Source organism: Protobothrops mucrosquamatus, unplaced genomic scaffold, assembly GCF_001527695.2.
Source record: "Protobothrops mucrosquamatus isolate PMUCROS unplaced genomic scaffold, P.Mucros_1.0 scaffold49, whole genome shotgun sequence".
In the NCBI taxonomy this organism is placed as follows: Eukaryota; Metazoa; Chordata; class Lepidosauria; order Squamata; family Viperidae; genus Protobothrops; species Protobothrops mucrosquamatus.
This window is the reverse complement of record NW_015386431.1, coordinates 529962-549897: the sequence shown is the minus strand read 5'-3', so window position 1 is coordinate 549897 and position 19936 is coordinate 529962. Positions and strand designations below refer to the sequence as shown.

At 38.9% G+C, this 19936-nt stretch overlaps 1 protein-coding gene across 1 annotated transcript in view; it reads left to right on the top strand.

The window, feature by feature from the left end:
- The window catches only part of TPH2 (tryptophan hydroxylase 2), a 120923-nt gene that overhangs the window by 30112 nt on the left and 70875 nt on the right, over positions 1–19936 (top strand). Inside the window, exon 8 of the mRNA XM_015811810.1 lies at positions 5866–5992. Within this exon, the coding sequence (XP_015667296.1) occupies positions 5866–5992 (127 nt within the window). The remainder of the gene's footprint in view (positions 1–5865; positions 5993–19936) is intronic.

The window sequence follows — 19936 nt, the reverse complement described above, 5'->3', positions numbered from 1 at the left end:
AAGGGGGCTCCTTCTACTTCTATTTCTTCTATTATTCTGGGTTCTGCCATACTCCTGGAAGGGAGGGGAGAAGACACTGAGGGCTGCCTCTTTGTTTCTCTCTATTGCTACAATGTAACTTTTTTGCTGTCTCTGAATACTTGCTCTTTGAACTGTCTCCCCTTGATATCAGCTTGAAAGGGGGAGGGGGAAGGAATGTACCTCCGGCCATCTGGCTTATCTCCTGTTTCGGAAGGGAAGGTGCGAAGACCCAACAAACATCGCTACAAGCCTGAGACAGACCGGCATTATCAGCTCTTTCCCACAATGGACTTAACACCTGGGGATTGGCCCATTTGAATTGACTAGATGAACTATTGGGGTGGGGTTTCCTTGGGACTCCTTTAACCTATTGATGTGAGCGGGAAATCCTCAGATCCTGTCTATTATGCCTGCTATTGGCTTCTCCTAAAAAAAGTTCCTTTTGAAAGAAACTGCTTCCATGAGTTCTGCTTTCTTGGGATGAGGTTTTGAAGTGGGCCCTGATACTGCCCTATTTTTTTCTCCTAATAATAAAATGTATAAGCATGTTAAACAACCATGCACATCATTTCTGAGCTCTTAGAACAAAGGGGTGGGGAGAGAAAATGGCAAAATTTTAAAATAAAAACTTTATCTAAAAATACGGTCCAGGAACTTGAAATTTAATTTAATTTATTCTTTAGATTATTCAATGACCACGAGCCAGGCTAAGAACATGCTACAGTTCCTATGTTTCTGCAACATACCTTCCTTTTTTCTCTAAGTTCTATAGTTGTGCTCTATCCTCTGCCCAAGTAGTTTGTCTATGGAAGGATGCAAAGAATAATTTGATTAAGCTCAATTTAAAAAATCCTGAGATTTTATTTGGAGGAAGGGCAAATCAAACTATCATACCAAAGAAGCATCAGCAGTCTAGAAGCCTCCTTACTTTAGAGAATGGTTTCCATTCTGAATCTAACCAAAAGAGATTTAGTAATTTTTTATACAAATCCGTTTAATGGAAATAGTTTTTTCCAGGATCCAAATACTAGAATTGAGCCTGTCAGTTAGAGATAAAAGAGAAGGAGGATGCTGGTGAGGATGAACCCAACAGAAGAACCACTGTGGTATATTTGCTAGTTTGTTAGTGTGGGACTATAGTGTCCCAAGTTAAAGTCATCACTCAGCTATAAAATTCAATGCGTCATTTGGGGCAATTACTAATTTTCAGCTCAAAGTAGTTTATGAGATTAAAACTCAGAAAAGACTTCCTGTCCAATGCCATGACTCCTTTGAGGATAGGCAGGATAAAAATTCAATTATAACCCCAATAAGTAATAAACTTTGGGGAGAAAAAAGCAACCTCCAATGACTATTCTTAACATCACTCAGAAAATAGTAATAACAATAACATCCTTTATCAGTAGTTTGCATTTTTAGTGATTTTTCTTGTATGAAATAAAAAATGGAAGATTCCACTTGAATTAGGAGAAAGTGTTTAATCTTCTCCATCATATCTTGCCCCAGGAGATGAGTTTCTGCTTATATGGAATAGTTATTTCTACCAGCGCCAGTTTTATTTTACTTTGTATATATTCTTAGAAACCTTTTCCCTTCATATACTTCAGAAGTCTAAAAAGGGTGGCCTAACAGCATCTCTTTTTGTGACTGTCAAACCTCCCCCATCATTTTGGAGGTTAAAAAAATTAAATTGGTTCTTGTAGTTTCCTCTCTGCTTTAGGAAGTTTCGAGGGGCAAAAAAAGTGTACTTCTGCCTCTTTCTTCCACCCCTAAAAACCCTGGAAACCTGCCTCTTCACTTAATGCCCACTTTTGGAATATAAGCCTTAACATGCCATGCAAAATATGAAGCATCCCTTGAATTGAAGGAAGTTGTGCAACTAGATGCAACTGAATATACTTTGTTTTCTTATTATTCTTTACTAGCTGTACCCGGCCACGCGTTGCTGTGGCTCAGTCTGGTTAAATGGAAAAGAAAGAAAAGAGAAAGCGCACGTTTGTAATATGTTTAATTTCACAATGCTAGCGTGTGTTGCTTTTACGTCCAACAGATGGCGCTGTTTTTCAAAAAAAGCATGTTTTTACCTGTCACAGGTGTGACATCTATACATCTATATAATAGTAGGTATATAAAAACACGCGCGTATTCAAATGCAACGTTGTGTCAAAATTTCAAAGCAATCGGTGAAGAACTTTCGGAGATTTAAGATTTTGAACAAACAAACATTTACATTTTTATTTATATAGATTGAAAGACAATCCAAAATATGGGCCATTGGTACCCTCTGAGCTTGGTTGTTTTCTTGCAGACATTTTGTTAACTAACTAGGTAAGCTCCTCAGTGCTAACAGCTAGCATTGATAATGTTACCTAGTTGGGTAATGAAAAAGCTGCAAACAAACAACCAAGCTCAGAGAGCACCAAAGACCCCAGAGTTCAATCCACAGCTACAAATATTCTCTTCTATTGGTAATAATCTAACTGGTGCTGCAATACTACTACTACTACTACTACTACTACTACTACTACTACTACTACTAGTAATAATAATAATAATAATAATAATAATAATAATAAAAATAAAATAAAAATATGTTGTTGTTGTATATAGTATGTTTAAATGTGTGATATGTTGTGTACACTTTGAGAGCAAGCAACTAAATTTCATTGTGCCCACAGTAAAAAATGACAATAAAGTTTATCTATCTATCTATCTATCTATCTATCTATCTATCTATCTATCTATCTATCTATCTATCTATCTATCTATCTATCTATCTATCTATCTCCCATGAGATTAAGTCCCATTGATTCAATGAAACTTCTTCAGAGTAAACATTGCACTGCATTGCACTGGAAATTTATTTCTTACTTTATTATATATCTTTTAGCTTTTGCTAGGAGACATCATCTAAATGCTTTGTCATCCAAAGCAATTATCCTTTGTTGATGCTGATACAATAAAGGTTTTTTTTTGTGAATTCATAAGAACATGACATGAGACATCCAAATAGTCATGTATCATAACAGAATGGCAAAAAATCGAATAAGCACTAAATGGCAGCATTGGTGTCTCTTGTATTTCTTTGCTGCTATCTAGAGGCCATATCAATTTTCTAAAAATATACTTTTTATTGAAAGTTCTAGCAATAATATGAACTAAAACAAACTCAAACAGAACAACAATGAAAGAAAAAATAAAATGCTAAAACTGCAGTTCTAAAAAGTAAAAGAAAAAAACTAAAATTTCTTCTCTTTTCCCCCGTCAGTTCATTTTTTTTCAGCAATAGATTTAATTCATCCTTTAGTATTTGGATTACTGTGTTTCAGTAGTGCTCATTTGTGTATACTCATTTGATAGTTTCCCATGGCAGTATTTACTATGAGATAAGTGATATAGGATTGAACTGCAGGGCAAAGTTCTGGATTCTACAGCCAAATGACTTTTAAAAGAAAGACTATTGGGAACAATGACAAAAGAAGACCATGATATAAATACCATGCACATTTGACAAGATACACGAAGTCTAATACTTTTAGCACAGCCCTGCATTAGAATTTTAGCAAAGTGCCTATTGAATTAAAGATAACAGGTGTTATAGTACAGGATTAAAGATATTTTTTCTCTTATCATGATAGTGTTGTGATTTATGTGCAATTAAAATATGGTATTCCATATACTCAGAAGAATCTCTGTCCTGTGCTTTGGTGACTAAAATGAAATAGCTGCTCTGCTGCTGGGGAATTAGTAAGTAGATACTTTCTGCTTATTAAGGAGTTAGTTGCATTAGTTCATTTTTGAGTAACCTGGAAGTAGGCTAGACCATCAGCAATGATGGATCTGGCCACATCCAGAAATAAGTTGCATCAATAGGAATGTGAGATGGGATCACATTCAGAAATAGCAGGACCAAAATGCATTTAATAGAGCGAGCAAATAAAGCTCTCACAAGTAAACATAATTTAATAGTAAATAGTGAAACCAGTGATAAAATGTTGCACTGAACAGTTCTAATTTAGGACATTCCACTTCATTTCACTCCTGTACACCCCAGGTTTCTGGACTTCCTGCCTATAGCCCTTGGCTTTTTTCACATGACACTTCATTTTCAATAGCAGGGCTTCATTGTCACTCTTTTGCTTGGCAATGTGAGAACTGAAGCACTGCAAAACTCATGAGGATCATGGGTTCTGCTCCTCAGATCAACACTGTGCTCCCCAAAAGAAAACATATCAAGATATCAAGTCTTGAAATCAATGAAGGCAATTCCATTTCTATTCAAGAGTGCTCATTCATACACTTCCTTTAGGACTGGTGTGGTCCCAATATGTTGAACATACTGACTGGGAATACTAATTACAGTATAAGTCACCCAGAGTTATGTATTCGATATATTCGATATAAATAGAAATCAGCCAACCAATCAACCCACTTACCCATCTGCCCACCTATAGTACTTGGAGACGAAAACTGATTTTTAAAGAGTTTCTTCCTTCTTTATTATGTTTATAAATAACTCAAGAAGGAAATTGTTATGTCCTGGGCCTGCTGAATCATTCAGCAGGCTCAGAAATGTTGCAAAGGGTCCCGGGCAAACCACAAGGCTGCCCGGGACCAGACTGGCTGTCTCCAGCCTTGTGCATATGCGCAAGGCGCAAAAACAGCCTTGCATTCATTGGCTGATGCTGGCCTTTGCAAGGACACTATAAAAGGCCTGTGCGCCATTTTTTCTGTTGCTGTTTGTTGGTGAATGAATAAAGAAGACTTGCTGTTCACACTACTCGTTTCCTTGCAATGCCTTTAACCCGCGAATTTAACAGAAATCATACCAAATATACTTTCCTCCTCCTATTTTTCCCACAACAGCAACCTTGTGAGATGAGTTGGGCTGAGAGAGTGGCTGCTCAAAGTCACCAGCTGGCTTTCACATGTAGGGTGGGACCAAAAATCAATCTCATGGCTCTCTTGGAGGAAGCCTTATTAGTGAAAAGAAAGGGATATTGTAAAGCTAAACTAGATGTATGTACTTGAATCATGAGTTTAGATTATGTTCATTTAGTTACAAGACAATCCTATTCCCTAAAATGGAGTCTTTTATAAAAAGCACAAGGTGGCAGTTCAGAACCAAAAATGAATGCTAAGTCTATTAGATCTAAACTTAATCACAAACCCCTTGACATTGGTTCTATATTGTAAAACAATAAAAAAGAAAATAAACAGACTCTTAACTTCTCTATTTTCATATTCACACACAGTTACTTAATTGTTCTGAATTCTGATACTTACATACACATCTGTGATCTAGTGAAGAAAAATGGATAGGTTGGTATGAATAACTCATTGTTTTTGTTGGGAAGGGGTCGTAAATATAATGAGGAACTAAATGTAATACTCAATACCGTTGAATGTAGAAATAAATACAGAGACACCAAAATCCACACACACAAACACACATTTATAATACCAATACTATTTTTGCTTGTGCAAAGAGACAATGGGAGATTTTTAAAAAGCTATAAAAAGCAAGAAGGCTTTTTTAAAAAATTAAAAAGAAGCATTTCTTTCCATGAAAACTGGTTGGTATTTTATATCTTTTAGACCAAGTTCATATTTTTGTCAAAGATAAAACAATATAAGGGAGCGAATCAAAAATAAATAAATAGGCTGTTTTACTGCTGCAAATAAAAGATTCAACCTTTGAAGCAACCTTTATGATAGTTCTCTTTCATTTTGAAAAAGAACATGCTGAACATACTATTTGGGAATTGTTGCAGTGCTCTATGTGAATTTATATCACAGTGTTTTCAGACACGTACTAACATTGCATTTTTTTTTCTGTGGCAGGGATACATGCCATGAACTCCTGGGACATGTGCCTCTGCTTGCTGATCCCAAATTTGCCCAGTTTTCTCAAGAGATTGGTTTGGCCTCCCTGGGAGCATCTGATGAAGATGTCCAAAAACTTGCTACTGTAAGTCACCATCATTTAAAATGTGAGATTTCATTCTGTGTTAAGAATCTGCCAGTTCTTCTAAATTTACTAAATGTAGGGGTGGGGGCAAGCTAGTCATTTCAATCACCCCCAAATATAGGCTGTGTTCACACAATGCACTAAACCAACTGTTTTCACTAATTTTAGTATCATTTGATGAATGAATACTGAACATGGCTATGTGTTTAAGAATCCAGCTAATGTTGGATTGTTTAACAAGCTATGGTCAAGCAGGCTATTGCTTAGTATGCTGCCTAAATTAGGTTATAGAGCCCATCCCTCTCTTGCCGTACAATCATGCTACCTTTAATGTATGGTCATTTCCCTCCCTCCCTCCCTTCCTTTCCAAGATATCCTGAAACCCTCCAGAAAGTGTTTTTACTTCACTGTTTTCCAGATGTGATGGGACTACTATGGTAGTCCCAGAATTTCTTGCCAGCCATTGTCCATACTCCTTAAGGACATAGGGAATTATAGAAATTGTGGATCCAATATATCTGAAACATACCTGATTGAAAAAAAACCACTTTAGGATACAGATTTGAATGGATGTAATTTAGACCCATTGTACTATATTTTTCCAGTTAAGCTTTTGCAAACTGCATTGTGAAGGAAATGTATATATTTTTGCATTAGCCTATAGATGAAATGAAGATGAAAATAAGGCCTACAATAAGAAAGTATTGATATTGTAGGCAATTATACACAGAGTATTCAGTGGACAGGAATTCAGTATAGTTCTGCCTGATGTACAAAAACAAAAATGGATTTGCAGGAGTGGAAAAACTTTGTATCAGAATTCTACATGTGAATCCAAATTTCTTTGAATACAAAGAAAAAATGGAGCTGGAGTATCTCAGAATACCATCTCAGAAACAGTTCTCACAATTTTTTTTTTCTGTTGAAAGTTATGTAAAAAAGAATCCCTAGTTTTTTTGCACTGAAAATTATGTCCCTTAGTTTAGGAAATGCTTGCTTTCACCATGTCGAATTTAAGTTTATGGGTATGCATTAACTTATTGAAGTTATGAAACTTGAGCTAATTCTCCAGATTTTAATCATTTTGAGAAAACTAGTATCCAGTGTATGTACAGTATGTACATTATATAGTACATATGTTTGGATATTTGAATTCAGCCTTAGTTTCATTCCATACAGCATTAACCTTGTGAACTCTCAAGCTTCCTCCTTCCGTTATATATTCAAGATGGACAGTATTTAATACTTATTTGTTATGTATATGTAGGGGTGTGGGTCTATACATATGTTGTACATAGTATGTTTAGGTGTGTGTCATGTATGTGTTTCACTTTGAGAGCGGGCAACTAAATTTCATTTTTGATGTGTGCCGTTGTGCCCATAGTAAAAAAATAACAACAAAGGTTATCTTATCTTATCTTATCTTATCTTATCTTACCTTACCTTACCTTACCTTACCTTACCTTACCTTAACTTAACTTAACTTAACTTAACTTAACTTAACTTAACTTAACTTAACTTAACTAGTATTAGTGTAACCTGCAATCTCTTTCTAAATGTACAATCTCATAGTGTTAGATTTGCTTTAACCTCTATTTTTTCTGTATGAATAAAAAAAATCAATTATTTCAAAAATGATCTTTATATTAGCCTTCATTAATTGTTTCTTTTAAAGTGCTACTTACAAATATGTCCAATTAAAACAATTGCTATCAGATACTAATTAACTTTTTCCCATGTTTTTCTCCCTTTATTCTGAAATTGTTTTCAGTTCTCAGGCACTTATGTATTAAAAACATAATTCTTTCTTTTATTGCTATTGATTGTGCTATTTTAAGCTAGTGCTGAAAAGTGGAAACTAAACCATTGGTCTCTTTGTACAAGATTACAGGAATGAGTTCAGAGCCTTCTACAGAGGTAATTAGAAAAGTCAAGATGGTGGGCATGATAGTGGGATCAAACCACAATATCTTTTTTATATGCCTCCTGTGTTGCATGTAGAAATGCAGGCTTTGATTGTGCCCAGGATGGTCAGGGCAAATAATGTGTAGGATGAGGTCAAACCCCCAAAGGTGCTTTTTCAAAAGGCAACTGGATTTTATTTTTCCTTGAAAACATTTTGTTTCTCATCCAAGAAGCTTCTTCAGTTCTGACTGAATAGTGGAGGATGGAAGGATTTATATTCCTTGCAATCATCTGGTTGTTAGCACTCTTTCTGAGAATTGTTGAGGCCACTTGTAGATTTATCTGTGCCCTCAAGGTCACCCATGCAAATAGGAGTGGAACATTCTTGGAACTGCTGAAAGGACTGTATTGTAAACAGGAAATGGTGGTATCATATCCCCCCCTCTGTTTCTCTTTGGACCCACCATTGGGATTGAAAGGGGGGGGGTCAAAGAGGCCATCTACATTAAGGCTGAAGAGCCCTCTCTCAATAGAGGGGGAGGGATATGATATTTCTGAGCATGGAGAAAGGGTGTGGCTCTACTGAAATGCTATTGGTTTATGCATTGAATCTGCTCAGGAATATTGTGATAACTTTATCAGTGGATTATATGTTTTAATCTTTAATCCAGAAAAACAGAGGCATCCACAGGATTTGATGCCTTCATTAACATGAGCACAAAGGGGGCAGAGTTTGCATCATGGCAGCTATTAGCCCATCCTGTAGATGCTGCTGCTAGGAATGAATGCGGTGCTGTTTTTAATTAAATATTAGAATAGAATAATGTTTAATAAAGTATACATTCTTTAGCAGTATGTCAGGGCTCGATAGGAGAAACATTATAAGAGGGGCATCCTCTTTTCATCTGTGAAATGCTAAGAAGAATGGTTTTTAAAAGTTTAAAGAATTATTATCATAGGGCTACACAAACATATATCAACACTGGAATTTTTTGAAAGATAATCATTTGTAAGCCAAATGTAATTACCAGTAATTATCAATTACTATCCTGAAGAATTGGGAATACTGACTTCAGTGTAGCTCACTGTCCTAACATCAATATAAGTGGCTTGGAAATAACTTCAGGACTTAAGTTTGGAAGAATGTATCTGCCAGAAAGCCCAATATCATTTAGAGAGTCTCTGTGAAAATTCCACAACTGAGAACCAAGCATCCCTGTTCCTAATGCTATACATGTTTTAATTTATATTCTCAAAGGTTACAGGTAACTGAAAGAAGAAAACAACATCTCATCCCCTACAACATTTCAGGGAAAACAAATGACTACAGATGCATAGCAAAGTTAACCAGAATAATAAACAGATACTTAGCATTTATATAGTGCTTTAAAGTGCATAAAATGTTTTGCAGATGTGGTCATTAATTTTAACGCTAGACAATATAAGCATGCCAATTCTACAGAAGGGCTGAAAAAATATTGATTTGTTTAAAGTAAGCAAATGCATCTTTAATGGGTGAAGCATTTAAATAAAAATCTTTGTTAGCCTGTTCAGTTGACACCTTAAAATGTGGACCACCAAATAGCCCCTCCATCCCCTCGTTCATGCTGGTGACATCAGTGAACCTGTAGTCATCCATGACACAGAGTAGTTTTCGGCAGAAAAAAGTTTCACATATATGCAAAGGCTGGTATGCAGTCTGAAATCCTACAATATCAAGATTCCAGCTCCTAGAGAGTACAATCTCAACCAAGAGCCAAAACATGGTAGTGAACCATTACTTCCCTCATTGAAGCGTTTTGTACTCTTTAAGTCCAACCTTCTGTTGCCTCCTTGACAATTTGATGTTAGAGCATGCACAGTCTTATTGCACTGAGATAACCTAGGAGTAAACACAGTAAACAGTGGTCTATATTAAATGGTGGTTTATATTACACTATCTACAATATCATACACCAGGAACAATAGACATACATGTGTTAATACCGCAGAATCCAACACACAGCAGTTACAGCAGGAAACAGAAGAGAGAAAACACATCAGCAGAGCCTTTCCTTTATACAAATGCTCTTAAAGAGACACAGACCCTACTGAGTCATTCCCACCATTACATTACATCTTACATGGTTAGCTGTTAAATCAATACCTTGACACTCCTCCCATTTAAAGCTAAACAGCTGTTAACCCAAATGCTTTTATATACTCTTGATGCTTGCCTGCATTTAAAGACTTAGTCAACATATTGGTTATATTGTTGTCAGTGGAACAATGCTGTAACTTTATCAGTTTATCCTTTACAGCCTCCTTGACATTACAATATTTTATGTTTGCTTCTGCTTCCAATACGTTGTCCCATTGCCATCTTTATACATGCAACATTGTCCTCAAATATTGGCACAGCTTCTTTTACATCAATACGTACATCTCTTAGTAATTGGAGATACCAGGTTAATTCAGAACATTTTTTCTCTGTGTAAATCCTTGCGCAACTAACCATGCCTTATACCGCAGTTCATTATTGTGTAAAACCTTCTTTTTTTATACCCATTTACACCCCACAGCCTTTTTTCCTTCTGGTTATCTCATAAGGGTAAACACCTGATTCACATTCATAGACTCCATTTCTCTATCCATAGCCTCCTTCCATTTATCCTGTTTTACTTTAGGCAATGACATCATCTCTTGGTAATTATGGGGTTCATACCTTACACTATACGCTTTAACCCCACTTGCTGTGAACCAATCAGGAGGTACGCTTTATTGCTACGTTCAGACCTCCTCGGTATCATCTGTTTCTGTGACTTCTCTCTTTACCTCAGGTCTACACTCTTCTATTCCTTCTATTTCTGACCTGCTATCCTGTTCTTTCTTAATTGGGCGTTGTGTAGCCTCTTCTTCCTGAGAACTAGTGCTACATATTGGCATGAACACCTCGGTGTTAGCATGCATCCTGTCCCAATTGTTTTGTTCTGCAAAACTAGCAGACCTTGAAATCACAACCTTCTTAGTTTCATCTGTGAATCTATATCCTTTGGAATCTGGCTCATATCCAACAAACCTAAGTTTCCTGGCCTTTTCCTGGCCTTTCCTTCTGGTACTTTTGGGAATATGCACCCAGGCATAACTGCCAAATGTCCTTAGGTGAGCCAACAAAGGTTTCCTTCCATATAACAGGTAATATGGAGTTTCATTTATAGAAACACTCCATACCCTGTTTACTAAATAGTTGGCTGTTTTCATGGCTTCCCCCCAGTACATTTTACTCATTCCTGCATCTGCCAGCAGTGAGCCTTTCATGGTTTGCAATACGCCATTCCTCTGTTCAGCAACTCCATTTTCTGCTGGAGAGTACGGATTTGTACATCTATGCCTTATGCCTAAGTTCCCCACCACTTTTGGAAATTGTCAGGCATGAACTCTGTTCTCCTGTCTGTTTGCAGTTGGCATACTTTATGGCTATATCTTCACTCTACAAAGTTCACCCCTTGCCTGAACTGTTGTAGAACTTCTGTTTTGCTCTTTAATAAATAGCAAAACCCATATATGGTGTAGTCATCTACTAAGACTAGTATGTACCTAGCTCCTCCTAGGGAAGACACCATAGGACCAATTAAATCAGTGTGCATTAACTGCAAAATTCTGTTTGTTTGCCTTGAGCTTTTCTTACTTACAGGATACACTCTGGACTTTGACTCCTTACAAATAGCACAATCTAAATATGTGTTGCATTGCTTAATGTTAAGTCTTTCAGATAGGTCTTCTGGCATCCTTTGCAGCACTCTAAAATTTGAATGACCTATGTAATAAGATGTACGCAATTATCATGCATGGGAGTGTTTGTAAGTGTTCGTGCACAACCATCCTGCTGCTTCTCTAACACGTATAAATTGTGTAGTTTAACACCTTGTGCACAAATCCTCTCACCTTTCCTAATGGTGTATTGACCCTTTGCAAACATTACTTCATTCCCCATATTATCTAAGCTCAAAATACTGAGTAAATTATGGCCTAACACTGGTACATATAATACATTATCCAAAGTTTCTCCAATACCAGTTACATAAACTTTACCTTCCCCTTTAACAACAAACTGTTGTCCATTAGCCAAGCTAACAAATATTTGCTTAGCTGGTCTTAGGCTTGAAAACATTTGTGAGTCATTTGCAATATGCTGACTTGCCCCACTGTCCAACAACCAAGTGTTTTTCTCCATTAAAGTTGGTGCCAGGGAAAATGTTGGTTGTGTAGCTCTACGACCTTGTCTCGCTGCTCCTCTGTTTCTCTTCTCAGGGCAGCGTCTCTGGAGATGCTCTGTAGAACTACACTTGAAGTAGCCTTTCACCATACAAACATTCTCGGCTGCCCTGCTGGCATCTTTGGATGTTGTAGTTCTAGGCCTGGTTTGTGCGTTGTTGTCACCCCCTCTCTGCTGCCTTTCCAGCTGTTTCTGTTCCTCCTCCAGCAACTGGCCAGTCAATAATTCATGGTTAAGTCCCTCTCCTGCATGGACTCTAAACTGGTCACTAGGACATTCCATGAAGTATCCAGTGAACTGAGTACCACATACACCTTGTGTGCTTCAGTAAAAGTCATTCCTCTTTCTTCTAACTCTAGGAATGTCTTTCTCATGGACTGCAAATGCATAGACATGCTCTCTCTCGGTTTCAGTTGGGTCTTATATAGCTTCCTTGTCAGCATTACTTTGCTGCTCGCAGTCTCATGTACACACTGCACAAAGCTTCCCAGCACTCTTTAGCAAACCAGAGACCCCTTACGTGTATCAGCTGGCTATCCTCCAAACTCAGGATTATGCTGGCCAATGCTTTCTCATTCTTTCTCCAGTCCCCATCATCAAGGGCTGCAGGTGGATCAGTAACTATCATCCATAACTCCTCCCTTCGCTGGTACATCTCCATCTTCAGACACCAGGAGAGGTGGTTTGTCTCATTCAGACGAGATACTACGAAACCTCCTCCCAGTATGCTGATGGTGGTTTGTATTAAATGGTGGTTTATATTACACTATCTACAATAACATACAACAGGAACAATATATATACACATGTTAATACAGCAGGATCCAACACACAGCAGTTACAGTAGGAAACAGAAGAGAGAGAACACATCAGCAGAGCCTTTCCTTTATACAAATGCTCTTAAAGAGACACAGACCCTGATGAGTCATTCCCACCATTACATGACATCTTACATTACATAAGCTGGTAGCAGTTAAATCAATACCTTGACATTTGAACAAGCCACGAGGGGCAAGAATCTAGCCCATGGATGGCTAAATTCATACTATTGAGAAACCTATTCACTTTCTCAAATTCCACAGGTTCAAAATAATTCCAGATATCTCTACAAGTCTCTCTGTCATCTCATTCCATATTGCCACTGGATAGCAGGTTGTGAGAAAGACCAGCAGTATGCAAACCTATCTAGAATGATAAGCATATTCATCAAATATACTCATATCCAGTTTCCTGCCAAGCTGGATATTTAGTCACTAATACATCTCTCAGATGATCATTAACATGCCATTAATCACCCCATCCATCTTTTCTTTTTGTGAGTGGTATCCCCCTCCTTTTTTTAGAGTGGCATCTGTTGCAGCACCCAAAACCTAGTCAGTCAAATTTCCAATAACCAACCCATTCATCCTAGCCCAGCCAAGTTTCAGTAATACATGCCAGGTTCATCTTCTTTCCATGATTTCATTATGAAGATGGATGGTCTTATAATATATGAATATTAGGTCATCCAGGACCTTGAAATGAGATATTTGGGCTAGCAATCACTAAAGGTTTTAAAGAAGAGATTGGACAACCACTTGTCTGAAATGATACAGGGTTTCTTGCTTGAGCAAGGGGTTGGACTAGAAGACCTACAAGCTCCTTTTCAACTCTGTTATATTGTTAAATAGGAATAGGAACTAAGTTGCTGATTCCTCATCCCAGGAAATGGCAATCTAATATAACAGAATAAAAGAGTAGGAAAGGACCTTGTAGGTCTTCTAGTCCAACCCCCTGCTCAGGCAGGAAACCCTATACCATTTCAGACAAATGGTTGTCTAGTCTCTTGTTAAAAACTTCCAGTGTTGGAACACCCACAACTTCTGAGGGCAGGTTGTTCCACTGATTAATTGTTCTAACTGTCAGGAAATTTCTCCTTAGTTCTAGGTTGCTTCTCTCCTTGATTAGTTTCCACCTGTTGCTTCTTGTCCTGCCTTCAGGTGCTTTGGAGAATAGCTTGACTCCCTCTTCTTTGTGGCAACCCCTGAGATATCGGAACTCTGCTATCATGTCACCCCTAGTCCTTCTTTTCATTAAACTAGACATACCCAATTCCAGCAACCGTTCTTTATATGTTTTAGCCTCCAGTCCCCTAAAAATCTTTGTTGCTCTTCTCTGCACTTTTTCTAGTCTAAACATCTTTTTTATATTGTGGCAACCAAACTATATGCAATAATATCTTATGTTGTATCTCCCTTTCTTAGCCACTGTGGAAATTCTCCCCTATACTCATAGTTTCCCTTCCCCTGACGATCTGTCTTTTTTGGAGCATCCTTGGCCACTAGACTAGACATACATAGTGACCTCACTTTAAAACTCTGATGTTGCATTTCCCTTTTCCACTAAACCCTGCTTTCTTTAGGATTTAACTAACTGTGGACATTAACCCATGCACTCATTCTTGAAGAGAATAGTCCTTTGGAATAAAGACCTTCCTGTCAATCAAGGTTTGTTAGACTGTGGGTATAAGTGGGTGAATAACCAAGCTTTCTCCTATGCCTGTAATGCAACTTAGTAGGGGAAGTGCTTCTCATTACTCCTCCCATATTGAGATCTGCACTAAAAGTAATTGTATGAACAGGCTATTGAAAATCTTGATTTAAATGATTTTCTATTCCCTTGAAAATGCATGGAAGACCACTAAGTTTATCCATAGTTATCTGGAAGCAAGGTCCTTTAAACACAGTGGAGCAAAGTTCTAAATAAACATGTTGAAGATTGCAGTACTATGCATATCATCTGATGAATAAGCTGACTCACAGTCATAACTAAAAGAAAAATGTAGAAGAAAAAGACAGAAGAGAGACATTCTAAACCACAGATTGTGTCACATTTGCAAGACAGATTATTGCCATGTGAAATGCCAAGGACTGTCATTGTGTGCTGGGTTAACTCCACATTTTATTTTGTGTCCTTTTATTTCTGGAAGCAGCATTTTCTACTTTTCCCTTAGCTAAACAGAGGATGGAGAGGAAGTTCCTCCTTCTGCTGAATTTACATAATGTTACAAAAATATCAGAAAAAATATTCCCTGCATGGCAAGTATTTATTACTTCTTTATTACTGCAATCTAATTTCAGGCCTTCTATCTGAGTGCTTTTAGGATAGCCAACAGTATTGCCAGAATAGTTAGTTATAAATAAAATCAATGAACAGTAACATAGAGCTGAAAATAAAACAACCAGTTGACAAATATGTGGGGAAGGGAAAGCCGAAGTTGTATAGTGGTTTTAAACACTTGTGGGAATAGTGGAGAAATTCCTTTGTGGCTTTATAGATTAATTCTGTATTAACATCTTGTAATGTTGCTTCACCATTGGCACTTCTGATGGCTGTGAAAAGAATAATTGTGCAGCTGTTCATTTGCTTAAACAGTTTGCAGATACGCAAGGGTATCATGCATTTTTGACTGCTTGTGATCAAAGCTTTTGTTTGGGTTTGTGTTTTTTGCTGCAGTTGTAGACTTCATTGCTGAGAGCCAAAAACACCCAATGACTGCAAACTCTGCCCAACTTCACTGTTGGGCAGTGAAGTTGCTCTCTAGGCAGCTGATTTTGTGTCTCGTGATTGGGCAGCAAATTGTCCTTTATATTTTTATACTAAATCAACTGTGCAGTCAAGGCTGGACTTCAGTACTGAAGGTCCAGATGGTACCTCAATGACCTCATGGTGGTAGGGAACAGATGATGGGAAACAGCAAAATGGTAACACATTAGCCAGGTTGATTCTGGTTGGTATAGTATTCTTTCTCTCTTCTCATTTAAAACCTACCTGATAATGTAAGGCTAGTCTGACATGTTCAGAGTTATACTTTTTTGTTTTGGTTTGAAAAATGCGGTATCTACTTTGATAGCAAATTAGTGTTCATTCCCATATGTTTATCTACTTGAATTAGTTGGATTGTAGTAATACAGAAACAGTTGTAAAGCATAGAAGAGAGGAAATATTAGTTAAGGACACATCTTCAGGGCATTCAGTCCAAGGCATAAAGCAAAGGTTTGCAAAATCATATGGCACTCACTAAAACAGCAAAGTTTTCAGAGTCCTCCAAAATGTATTACAAAATCAGGGAATTTTGTCTCAGAAAAATAGGAAGCATAAAGATTCCATTCTCCCCCCTTTTAAATTAAATATATATTAGTAAAATCAAGTCCTCAAATCATGACTGTTAGTTTAATAATGGTTTTAAGTTATGATGGCCTTGGGAAAAGTTATTTACAACTGGCACTCAAACTTACAAGAATCACACTATCCCTGTGGTCATGTGATCATAATTTAGATGCTTGGCAGCTGGCTTGCATTTATAACTTTGCAGCATCTTGTAGTCATGTGCTTGTAATTTTTTACTTTTTTTGGCAGTTTCCAGCAAAAAAATGTCCATTGAGGAACTGGAGTTGCTTAACAATTTGCTTAATGATTGCGGTAAAACAGTTGTAAAATTGGGTGAGATCATGTGATGACTTGCTTTGTGACTGCCTCATCTTCAATGGATTCTGATCCCAATTGTGTCATAAATCAAACACTATCTGTATTACTAACACTCTGGCTTGCAATCTTATGCAGGCATTCCTAGGCATAAGTTTCACTGAACATAGTAGGATTTACTTTTGAGAAAACATCCACAACAAAGCTCTATTTGGGCATTCCTCTTAGGAACCTGTTGTATAGTGGGTTTTGGGAGACATTGACTAGACCGGCTGGATGCAACTTTATTTATTGCAACAGAAAACAAAACTGGCTTAACAGACAGAATGACGGCTATTTATACTTGCCGCCTGTAGGCAACGGCCAATCAATTCAAATGTTTTTTTCCCGTTCAAACTCAAACTTAAACTTCCCTCCAAAACAGTTGGAGACACACTTAAACTATACACATAACTCTTGATATTAATACATAACACCCCTTCCCCCAGGATAAAATGACTTTTTGTATACTTTATGTACATAGTCCTTGAGGTAAGCTGGTGGGTTGCGAGTTCTGTCAGAACGCAGCAAAGCTGGTTGGGTTTCCATCTCGACTTGCCGGTTTTCTGCATTGGGTAGACCTGTGCCTTTATAGCTGTTAGAGTTATTTGACCGCAGAGGCAATAGACCTGTGCCGCTGTGTGCGTCCAAGTCATTTGGCGGCAGAGGTGATGCAAAAATCCTTGGTGCCTCTGCCTTGGTGGGCACAGTCTTGGCAGGTGTGAGCGATACTGGTATATCCACTTCGCCCTGAGTGTCTATAGTCCTTTCAATTTCTGCACCTGAGCTCTGGCTCGTCTGCCGACACCTAAACTGGTCTATGTGCCATCGGATCACACAACCATCGTCCAGAGCCACCTCATACGATAGTGGCCCTGACACTTTCGTAATTGTAGGAGATACCCATGGTGCCCCCTGCCCATAGTTCCTAGGCCAAACATGCTCACCCAATTGTAAATTCTGGGGAGGCTTGAGTTTCACCATTTCTACCGCTATTCTGTCAGGGTGGAGGCGGTCTAGCTTTGTTGTGAGCCGACACCCCCACCTTAGTTCAGCTCGGCTGCGTCCCATTGCGGTACTTGGCATTGTGTGCTGGCATAGCAGAAAGTATGCCAGGCGATGATTCCAGTCCCCTTTGGTCAGTCTTTTCAGGGATTCTTTCGTAGACCTTACCATCCGTTCAGCCTGGCTGTTGGTAGCTGGATGGAACGGAGCCGAAGTGGTGTGTCTAATCATGTTAGCATTAAGGAATGACTGGAATTCTGCTGTTGTGAATTGTGCCCCATTGTCAGACACAATAACGTCCAGCAGCCCGTGTGTGGCAAACAACCGGCGCAGTTCCTGGATGACCCTGGTCATAGTCATAGATTGGACAGGTACTACCTCTAACCATTTTGAATAACTGTCCACAACAATGAGGAATATCTGTCCCTGGAATGGACCCGCAAAGTCAATGTGCACGCGAGACCATGGGGCTTGCATGGTCTCCCAGCAGTGCACAGGTGCCTGGGGCATTTCTGGACAGGTGTCTTGGCAGACCTGGCAGCTTCTTACTTGAGCCTCTATGTCCTTGTCCAGGCCAGGCCACCACAAGTAACTTCTTGCAAGTGCTTTCATTCTTACGATACCTGGATGTCCCTCATGCAGGGATTCTAAGACTCTGGCTTGCAAATTGGGCGGGACAATTACTCTGCTTCCCCACAGTACATAACCCTTGTGGGCTGACAGCTCATCTTTTCTGCAAGCATACTGTTGAAACTCTGGACCTGGTCTATTTTCTCGCCACCCCCTCAACACTCAGTTAAGAACGTGGCTGAGCGTTCTGTCAGTGGCAGTTTCAGCGGCCACATCTCCTGCATGTAAGGGTGTCTCTGGAAGATCCTGGATTGCCAGGATGCAAGCTGCAGGGGCTGTATCTGGATCTGTTTGTGGCAGGGGCAGTCGGCTGAGTGCATCAGCATGGTCCATTTCCTTACCAGGATTATGTACTAGCCTGTTTGAATATGCAGCCATAAAGATTAACCATCACAGCATCCTTGGTGACAGGATCTGTGGAGTCTGCTTGTCAACCATAAAAAGGCCAAGCAGTGGCTTTTGATCTGTAAAAACTACAAAGGGTCGCCCGTATAAAAAATCATGGAATTTCTTAATTCCTGCGACAATAGCGAGAGCTTCTTTGTCGATTTGAGCATAGTTCCTTTCAGCAGGAGATAATGTCCTAGAATAGTAAACAATAGGGGCTTTATGACCATCTGGCATTTGATGGCTTAACACTGCTCCAATGCCATAAGGCGAGGCATCACGTGCTAATGTCACTGGCAGATTTTCGTTAAAGTAAGCTAGCACGGAGCTTGACGATAGCAGTGATTTGACTGCTCTGAATGCCTTGTCATGATTGTTTGTCCACACCCAAGGTGCTTTCTTGTCTAGCAGACAGTGGAGTGGTTCTGCCAATGCTGCTTTGTGTGGCAAGAACAAGTGATAAAAGTTTAATAGTCCTAAAAATGCCTACAGCTCCCCCTTAGATTTAGGTCTTGGGAGTTGCTGAATAGCTTTGAGTTTAGCCTCGGATAGATGGATCCCAGCAGCATCTATCTGGAATCCCAGGAACTCAGTAGAGTCCATGCCAATCTGGCACTTGTCCTTTTTTAACTTAAGCCCCGCCTCACGGAAAGTACAGCCCTGAGTCGTTCAGCTAAGACTGCAGCCCTGAGTCGTTCAGCTAAGACTGCATCTGACTCTCCTGCAATTAAGATGTCATCAAAATAAGGGCAGATGCCAGGTATATTTTTTAGTGTCCTTTCCATGATGCTTTGAAACAAGCCGGGGGCTATACTTACTCCAAACTGCAGGCAGCATACTCAGAATGCCCCTCTGTGGGTGATGATGGTCTGTGCTTCTGCTGTAGCATCATCAACTGGCAGCTGTTGGTAAGCTTGTGCAAGGTCTAGCTTGGCAAACAAACGGCCTCCTTGAAGCGAGGCTAGAATGTGGCTTACCACTGGAACTGGGTAAGCGTACTGCTGAAGTGCCTTGTTGATTGTGCACTTGTAGTCTGCACAGATGCGTTCATCCCCATTAGGCTTCACTGGGGTCACTATGGGAGTCTCCCACAGGCTACTGTCCATGGGTTGGAGCACTCCCTGTTGTACTAGTTTGTCCAGCTCCGCATCAATTTTTGGTTTTAAAGTGAAGGGCACTCTGCGTGGTTTAATTCTAATTAGGGTGACTGTCGGGTCAAGATTTAGGGAAATGGGTGCCCCTCTGTATTGTCCTAGGTC